Source organism: Oryctolagus cuniculus, chromosome 5 (assembly GCF_964237555.1).
Source record: "Oryctolagus cuniculus chromosome 5, mOryCun1.1, whole genome shotgun sequence".
Lineage (NCBI taxonomy): Eukaryota > Metazoa > Chordata > Mammalia > Lagomorpha > Leporidae > Oryctolagus > Oryctolagus cuniculus.
In genome coordinates this window covers 2,619,198-2,628,480 of record NC_091436.1, presented here as the reverse complement: position 1 = coordinate 2,628,480, position 9,283 = coordinate 2,619,198, and the positions used below count along the sequence as shown (strand labels likewise).

Sequence of the window (9,283 nt, the reverse complement as noted above, 5' to 3'; positions counted from 1 at the left end):
TGTTCAGGGGTGTTCGAGAAACGGCTCGGCTGCAGCCATGAGTTGTTCGGATGTAACAGACAACGGCAAACTCAGCATTTACAGTTTGCCCATTTAGGGAATGACGCATTCACATAATGATCTGGCGAGAGGGAAGTGTGGGGAGTGTGAACTCGACAGCCATTGTGCTCAAGTCCGAATCCTGGAAAGGATTAAAAGATGTCACTTGTGTATTTTCATTCTCATATTCTGCAGTCCAGGCATTATTGTTACAAAGATAAAACAATCACTTCTAAAGGTTTTGAGTTCATATAAAGTTAATTTACTAGCAACAGATGTTTCTGAATAACATCATGGAAGAAAATCCACAAATTGAGAAATTGAATTTTTTTCTAGCCTCATTATACAATAATGTTATAATTCCCTTCTTTGGAATTAGTTTAAAAAGGAGAGGTTTAATGGTCAGCTCTCCCTCCTCCGAACCAACTTGCAGCCTCTTCCCATGCGTGCCCCACTGTCCCCACGGAATAACCAGGAAGACACTGTTTGCATTGGCAAAATTGTACTTTTTGGCATCTGAACTCGGAACCAGGACCCTACCCTCATTCTACCTGTACAAGCCCCTTCAGGAGGGGCCATGTCACTCAGCCTCCCCACAGCCCTCAGTGATGGGACAGGGTGTGTGCCCCACAGCATCTCTGCAAATCCATGGCCCGGGGAGCTGAGAACCCAAGGCAGCACCGTGGCCCTGGTCCCCGTGCCCAGCAGACAGGCACCTACTCTGGGGAGGAACCACCTCCCTCCCGGCGGGCCAGTAGATGGGGAGTCTACTCAAAATATTCTCCCAACACATTTATGAGTTGGGGATGCTCACCACGAATAACAATAAAAGCAAGGAGAACTGCGAATGGAAGTTTACATACAATATGCATATTCTGCCCAGATCAAAGCCGACTAAAATTACACTAAAAATTGAGCGTTTGTGCTCAGGATGGCAGAAAAGCTAATTTCTGTCTTGGAAATGTCAGTCTAAAGTGGAAGCAGCAGAGCCAGCAGGGCCTCCTGGAAGAAGCTCCAGCAACTCCGAAGCCCCAGTCTCTTCCCACTTGGCCTTTAGAGCCCCTGCCCCTGCCCCTGTCCCTGCCCCTGCGTGGGTCCCGGCCCCTCCTGAGCCAGCTCTAAAGGCCGTCTGTAGCTTTTAGGAGGCAGGAGTTTGGGGGTCTGCAATAAGGGTTCCACCACTAGATGGAGAAGTCACCCCAATCCAGCCCCAAACAAGCAGCGGGACAGAAATCTATCAACCGCATCTGTTCAACTCTGCTTCAGCTGGGAACTCACTCAAGCGCTCCCACGCGTCAGGTGCGTGGCCTCTTCCGGTCCTGGCGCGTCGGCGTCACCCACGTTCCTCTGATTTGGTCCTGAGTTTTCAAACCTTCTGAAAACCATTCAACATTTTGCACCGGCGGGCAGTTAGCACTGAATAAGCATGTGCAAATTTCGCTTCCATTTCCGCGGCTGACTAGCTAGAATCTACAAGTCCACAGGAGACTACAATGCTTCTTTGGGGCCAATTCTTCACGACCAGTTAAATTCAACAGCAACATCTCACCCGGAGGAGTAAGAGGGGTTTGAATAATAACTACAGCAACCAAACTTTGCATATTGCCTTTATTTCGCAGAAAATGCTTTCTGCTGATTGTCTCTGGCTACTTTGTCAAAAGGAAAATATAAAACAGTTATAGGTCTCACAATACAAGAGGTTCGCTTACATATGCTTCAGATGAACACCCGCTAGTGAGCACAACGCAACTACAGCCTGTTGTCCCCAGCTACGATCCCTCCTGTCCAGAACAGCCCGCCCTAACTACACGGAACGCAACAAGGAAGGGAGCCACAGGGTGCTGTCGCCTCACTAACAGAGCCAGCGCACGGCGAGGCCCCTCGGAGCTGTGCAAGAAGTCTTGTCACCATCAACAGCGGGGAACCAGGCCAACGGCCCACCGTCCAGACGTGGCTGCCAGGCTGCCAGCCAGCAGACCCCGGCAAGGCACGGTGGGGCTCCAAGTGGACGGCTCTCACAGGCCGCTGACCCTGGCTGCAATCCCTCGATCCTCGGGGCTGCCGTCCTGTCCCCGGGGCTGGATCCGCTCAGCACTGGCAGCCCCAAAGGCCTCTGTGTCCTGGAGGACACGGGCTTGGCTCACATGGAGGGAGGCGGCACGGGCGTCCATGAGGCTAGCAGGCGGCCTTGGGCCGAGGCGTCATACTGGCTGTCAGGAATGTCTGTGACCGTGGCAGCCCCGTCGTAGAGCGGGGAGCCCGAGGAGGCGGCCGGGACGCCGTGGGTCAGGGGAGCGTAGTGTGCGGGCGAGCCTCGGAAGAACTGGGCCCCCAGCCCGCTGGACACGGCAGCCGTCTGGGAGCCGGGGGTGATGGCACTGTTGCTCACAGCCCACAGGCTTGGGTATTGGCTGGAAGGGAAAGCACAGGGGTCACAGGGCAGCCATGGGGGAGCCCGTGAGCCGAGTCCTGTCCGTAATCACTGCGTGACCGGCATGGGGGCATGGGAGTTATCGTCTCCAAGCCGGAAGCCAGCGCAGACTGAAAGGCCTGGTGACACAGACGCGGCTCAGGGCGGAGCGTTCCGAGGCTCTGTGGCCACCACTCCAGGCCGGCTGGGCCCGGCTCACATTCGGAACACAAGCTCGGGCACTCTGCTCTGGGAGACAGGCTGCAGTGTGTTTTTAGCTAGCACCCCCCACTCTACTCAGGGGTCCTCAGGACGGAGACCAGCCCCTGCTGAAGCCCCAGGAGAGAAAGGCATTCTGGGAGGGGTGCGGGGCTCTGGGATAGAAAAGCCAGCAGGCTCATTTCCTTAATTTAACAGCTGGTTTCCGTCCGTTCTTCTCTTCCCACGACACCTACTGGCTCCAACGAGCCTGGAAGAGACAGTCTGAGGCTGGGGTCACTTAACGTCCCCTTTTTACACACGGAGAGATCAAGGCTCAGCAAGGTCAGCAGGCTGTCCACCCCACTCTGCAGGCTGCACGCGAGAGCCGGGGTCTGTTAGGGTGCCAGCCAACCCGGCCGCTGGCCACCCCGCCATGAAGGTGCACTGTTCTAGAGAAAGACACGGGTCCTCCCCGAGAATGGAGCAAGCAGAAAGGCAGCTGTCACAGACCCGGGGCACAGGGACACACAGGGCTAATGGCGGGATTGTAAACAAGAACCCAATCATGGGCAGGTACAGGGCGGGGCAAGAGTAAGGGGTAAGGGTGGAGGGGAGTGGAGTGGAGAGAGCATGGGGCCGTCGCAGCTCCCAGCAGCGGACACCGCTCAGCAGACGTACCTGGAGCCGGCGGGCGGGCTGGCGTTGTGGCTCACGGGGAGCACGCCGCTGTGAGCAGGCACCCCCAGGCTGGACCAACTGTCGTGGGACGGCAGCATGGGCAAGCAGGCGGAGGAGCTGTCGGGGTAGGCTAAGGGCACGGGAGAGTGGAGTCACTGCACGGAGGCTCTCAGGGCAAAACGCATGGGAACCACCCAACAGCGACAGCAAACTTGCGGTGCCTAACTGTCGCCCAGGGCTAGGATTTACTGCCAAATGTATACACTTGGAAATGCATCATCAGAACGGTAGACACACTGTAGAAGGTGAATCCTAGCCACTTGGCTAGGGAGGCTTCATCTTTGTAAAAACTTTAAAAGGCTGTAATTCCCACCCCCTTTTTGCCGAGGATTGTTATGTAGAGTTGAATGGGCGGTAGCAGCTGGGACGGAATTAAAACTGCGCCGTGGAGTAACAAGTAAAGCAGCCACCTGAGACATTGGCGTCCCATCAGACTGCGCCACGTCTGACCCAGCTCCCTGCTAACAGCCTGGGGAAAGCAGCAGAAAATGGCCCAAGTGCTTGGGCCCCTGCTCTTAAATTGGGAACCCCTGAATGAAGCCGCTGGCTCCTGGCTGCTGCAGCCATCTGGGAAGTAAACCACTGGATGGAAGATCTCTCTCCCTCTCTCTCTCTCTCTCTCCCCTCCCTGCCCCGTCTCTCCCTGTCTCAGTAACTCTTTCAAAATAAATAAACCTTTTTCAAAAGCAAAGTAAAACTCGGATCGTGCAGCCTGAGTTCAGCTCACGGCTGAACAAGTCCCAAGCATTTCCTTGCCCACTGAGTGCCTTTCATTGGCGATCACTGTAATAGCTTAATTGTTTTATGGTGTTCTTCAGCTCTTTTCCTCCTTTGGGAGCCAGACAAAGTGAAGTCTGGGAACAGAGGGAGTCAGAGAGAGTCGGGCAGGCATCAGATCACACACCCATCCCGCTGTCCCCCGCCCCCAGGGCTTCTGACTCTGTGATGCCCTGGTGGCTGGTCTGGGGACCACACTTGGCACATTCCTGGGCTGCCCAGGGACTCCGATGCCAGACTCATCCAACAAAACCACTTCAGAGAGGGTCTTAAACACACAAAGCTGAAGACCCGCCCTGGGCTCTCTGTCCCCTGGGGCCCCAGCCTCAGCGCCCCGCCGGCAGTGGTGCAGACAGGAAGTGACCGTCTCTGCAGCCCCAGGGAGCTGGTACGGCCATGGGTTCTCAGCCGTGGGTTCTCAGTCCTGGGTTCTAACACCTTGCAGAGTCCTGCCCATCACCCACAGGCCCCCGGGGGACAAGGGCCGGCACTTACTTGGAGAGTTGTTCCTGTGAGCGTAGGGGCTGGGGTAAGGCGATGAGCGGTGGCTCCTCAGGGCCGGGTACCTCTCGCAGCCATGAGCGGAAGGCAGAGAGAGGGAACCTCCAAACTGCGGGTGGGGGCTGGCAGGCGGGCACAGGGCGCTGGGTCCGGGGATGAGCCACCCCCCTGCTGTGAGGAAAGAATGCTGGGGAGCCTGAGGGGGCACGCTGCTCCCTCCATGTCCTCCCAGGGCAGCCAAGGCGCCCGCTCAGCCAAGGTGCCCACACCCATAGGTGCCCAGGGCCACAGCCAGTCAAGCGGCTTCCCTGGCCTCTCCTGGGATCCACCAACCCCCAGGGCAGGGCAGCATTGTGGGCCCAGATCCAGCGAAGAATGAACGTGATCTAAAGACAGACAGAGGCAGAGCGCCATGGGTGCCACTCCCGCTCCCGCCCTGCACCTGCACCTGCCTCTCTCAGTGGCACTCAGGGAGCCGCTGGTCTTGCCTGGGGCGTCAGAAAGTCCTCTGAAGCTGCCCTGTCTGACCTGCTCTGCCTTCTTCAACTTCAAAATTTTTTTGTTTTTTTATTTTATTTTATTTTTTGACAGGCAGAGTGGACAGTGAGAGAGAGAGAGACAAAGAGAAAGGTCTTCCTTTTGCCATTGGTTCACCCTCCAATGGCCACTGCGGCCGGCGCACCGCGCTGATCTGAAGGCAGGAGCCAGGTGTTTATCCTGGTCTCCCATGGGGTGCAGGGCCCAAGCACTTGGGCCATCCTCCACTGCACTCCCGGGCCACAGCAGAGAGCTGGCCTGGAAGAGGGGCAACCGGGACAGAATCTGGCGCCCTGACCGGGACTAGAACCCGGTGTGCTGGCGCTGCAAGGCGGAGGATTAGTCTAGTGAGCTGTGGCGCCGGCCTCTTTTTTTTTTTTTTTTTTTTAAATCAGAGAATATATCCCTCAGTGGGACAAGTCTTGGCTCTGATTTTCAAACTACAGACGGCTCTTGGGCCCATAGAGGAGGCAGTGGCGCGCAGCCTCGCCCAGCCTCCCACGCTGCTCCCCAGTAGGAGCTGTGTGCCGAATTAGCCCAGAACTCCATCAAGGCAAAAGGCCCACGCCAGGCGCAGCCTCTTGGAGTGACCAGAAAACAGGGGCTTTAGCAACCCCGCAGGCCTCTGGTTGAATGTCCACGCGCCCTCCCTGGGGGGAAGGGAAGGATTCCACAAGCAGTGTCGCTACAGACCTGCAGCCAGAGCCGCCCCTCCTACAGCCACACTCCTCACCAGACCAGCGAGTGGATGCGCCATCCCCAGAACCAGCGTGGGATGAGGGAAACATTGGTCACAAGCCTCACCCCAGAGAGGCCCTCCAGTTCCCCAACATTAACACAAGCAGCATCCGTCCCCAAAAGGACAGGAGAGCCAGACTCTCCAGACAGGGGGTCTGAGCCCCCACAAGGTGTCAAGGACCCTGACCAGCAAGCTACGGAACAGAGGAGCCCGGGGAGCAGTGAGGGCAGAGACGGGTGACACAGCCCCAGCATCCGAGTGACCTGCCCAGCAGCAGTGGGAGCCACTCCCCACCCACACCCGCAGCTGGCTGCTCCACCTCCAGCTACGAGTTCTCAACACAGGGCGCAGGTGCCGGAGAGGGCGCGGAACCTACATTGGGAGTACCCCGGCTGCTGGCCGTCTCCAGCCTCCTCCATCGCGTCCTTGTGGTCGCTTCTGCGGGGAGAGTGCCGGGAGTGGTCATCATGCAGCAAGGGCTCGCCCCCCGCAAACCTCTCTGCCCAGGGGAAGCTGGGATCCTCTCACCTTTCCTTTGCATCCAGAAAAGCTTTGGCAAATGGATTGTATTTAATCTTCAGAGCTGTGATCTGAGAAACAAGAATCAGCATTAACTTGTGTATTCCTTCTTAGCCACAGGATTAAATCTGGCATCAAGAAAGCGAAAACACCAGGAACCTCCTCTAAATATTCAAGTATAACCTGACTTCTTCCCGAGTATATTTTTCTATTAAAATAGCACGTTTATAAAATAACCTTAGCCTACACCACTGACAATATGCCACGGTTAAAAAATTTGAAGTGGCTCAGAACATCTGGAGCTGCTTTTGGAAACAGTGGCCTGTTAGTTCTCTTTTGTGGTTAACACAAAGGCTTAACCAGTGGCAAATTCTGCCCCCACTGGGGTGTTGTACCTCTTGACTTTGGGAAGACGCCCCTCACACCCCATCTCCTTCAAGAAACTGAGTGCTTACTCTAAACGCTGTTCTTTTCACTTCGTGCATTTAGTAGATGCGTGCAGTGTACACACTTTTATGGAGAATTCAGGGGGAGATGATTGAGAGAGGACTTTATTAATCATTTGAAAGGACGCTAAACCCTGGGGGTCTGGGCGTGTGCGGCCCCCCAGTGGGGGCGGCCCCGGGGCGCCTGCGCCCTGGCCTCCTGGGCTGCCCTCACCTCCTCGTTCTGGTAGGCGGTCACGGCGATGAACTGCGTCTCGGGGAAGCAGTGGCTGGTGATCATCCGCTGCGGACCGCCGACCCTCACGATGTGAATCCGGGGCTCGTACTTGTGTAAGGAGTTCAGCATGATCTGCGGGAGACGGAGGAGCCGTCACAGCGCTGCCTCGGGGCACAGCCACGCAGCCTGCGGTCCCGCTGCCTGCCAGGCCGAAAGCGGGGAGGAGGCGGTTCCCTGCGCCCCGCAGGTCCTCTGGGAGGGCTCGCAGGAGGCCCCGCGCAGCCAGCAGCGACGTGTGCGCCACTGGCTCCACACCCCGGGATCAGCAGGGATGCGTCCGAGGAGGGCCAGGCCTCCGCGGATAACATGAAAAGCCCGGGCTTGAGGGCGACTTGTCCTGGGACGTGGAGTCTTCCAGGAACGACTCCCGGCTAAACAAAGCTCTCCTGCAAGGGCGCGCTCGGCGGCGGCGGACACTGGTGCCGGCCCTTGCCCTCCGCCGGCCTGCTCACCACCTCCGCCTTTGCAGCTAAGCTTGGGGCTGGAACTGGAAGGCTCTGAGGCTGGAGCCGCCCCACTCCCGCTTCGCTGCCTTGTCGTGGCCCGTTATCAGCCGGAATAAACGGCACCGAAGGCTTCACTCCGGAGGAGTGCAGACAGGCAGAGTCGCCGGCGGTGCCAGCGGAGTCCCCACCCGCACTCCCGCATCGCTTCTCCGCGCCGCGCAGGGTGGCTCGCTCTGGGCACCCCCTCACCTACCTGGCCGCCCCCGTTGAGCTTATTGGTGAGCTTGACTTTGCTGAAGGAGACAGGCGCCTTCATCCAGTGCGCCCCGAAGTTGGGCGAGTCGGGGTGGATGTAGACGCAGCTGGGTGCCTGAGGCTCTGGCTTGCCGCCTGGCACCCACTCCCCATTCACGAACTTCCAGCGGTGGCTGTCGGCCGCCACGAAGTCCAGCAGGAAGGAGTACATGGCGTTGGGGTCCAGGCCCGACACGTTCACCTTCAGCACTGGGAACATCCGCCTGGAAAAGAGGGGTCGCGCAGGAGGACCCGGGTCGGACCCGCCAGGCCCCAGGCAGAGCGCTAGGTACGGAGGGACGCGTTCCGTGGGCGAGAAGAGGAGACCCCGCGCCACCCCCCAAGGGCGACTCCCTAGGTCCCAGGCCCAGGCGGCCTCCGCGCCATCCCCAAGGCCTCGGAGGCCGGGACCGAGAGGCCCTGCGCGGCGGGGAAAACGCGTGAACCCAGACGCCCCCCAAGTCGGGACCCGGTGCTCCGGTCCCTCGTCCCCCGGCTTCCGTGGAGACAGCCCCAGAAGGGAGACATGCGGGGGCCCTGCCGACGGCAGCAGACAGGAGAAAGCATCCTCGTCCCGGAGAAAAAGCGACGGACAGCGAGGGCCTCGCCAGCGCCCAGGCCGCGGGGCCGCCTACCTGCCGTTCTTGGTCACGATCATCTCGTTGGTGAGCTCCTTGAAGCGCAGCCACAGCTCGCTCTCCTCCAGGCCCACGCGCAGCTGGCGCTCCGTGGGGTCGCCCTTCTCGCTGCCCGCCTGCAGCTCGCTCTCCACGGCGCTGAGCAGGTGGTCCACGCGGTACTGCAGGCTCTTCCCCGCGCTCTCTGCGCCCGGGGAACCCATCCTCCCGCCCGCCCTCCCCTCGACCCCGAAACCCCGACTCGCTACCGGACAGCCACCGTCAGCCCCTCTTCAGAACAGGGGGCCGCTTGGCGGGTCGAGACCCGCGACGGCGCCCTGGCCACAGCGCCCAGGGCGTGGGAGAGGGCCGGGATGGGGGGGAGGGGGCAAGGGGAGAGGGGTGGGGGGCCGGTTATTCCACTTGAACTCCCGTAGGGGCGCGCCTAGAGTGGGTCTCTGCAGAGAGAAATCGGGTCCCCTCCCCATAAATAGCGCCGCGGCGGCCGCGGAGGGGGCGCGGCGGATTGGGCAGCGCGGCCCTTTGAAGTGCCGGACAGCAGCCCATTGGCCGTGCGCGGCCATATCAGACCCGGCCGGGCGGGCCGGGGGCCAACAATGGGCTCCTGCGCGCCAGTTTCCTGTAAATCCTGGGCTCCGGCCCAGCCCCTACACCCCCGCCCTGCCCCAAATGTTTGCACCTCCATCAAAGCGGCGGGGCGGGCCCGCGGGTGCGGGAGGAG

At 59.4% G+C, this 9,283-nt stretch overlaps 1 protein-coding gene across 3 annotated transcripts; it reads right to left on the bottom strand.

The window, feature by feature from the left end:
• Window positions 1–1,676: 1,676 nt before the first annotated feature.
• Window positions 1,677–8,765, bottom strand: TBXT (T-box transcription factor T). Of its 3 annotated transcripts, none has more exons than XM_051854186.2 (8): window positions 8,560–8,765; window positions 7,884–8,148; window positions 7,122–7,256; window positions 6,471–6,532; window positions 6,319–6,380; window positions 4,661–4,837; window positions 3,329–3,458; window positions 1,677–2,450 (listed from the first exon to the last, which is right to left on the bottom strand). In XM_051854186.2, exons 1-8 carry the CDS (start codon window positions 8,763–8,765, stop codon window positions 2,180–2,182), a joined length of 1,308 nt encoding a protein of 435 aa, XP_051710146.1. In that variant the 3' UTR covers window positions 1,677–2,179. The 3 variants fall into 3 exon arrangements, with proteins under 3 accessions (XP_051710146.1, XP_002715031.2, XP_069930593.1); XM_002714985.4 differs by having other exon boundaries at window positions 4,661–4,834; XM_070074492.1 differs by lacking the exon at window positions 4,661–4,837.
• Between the last annotated feature and the right edge of the window lie 518 nt (window positions 8,766–9,283).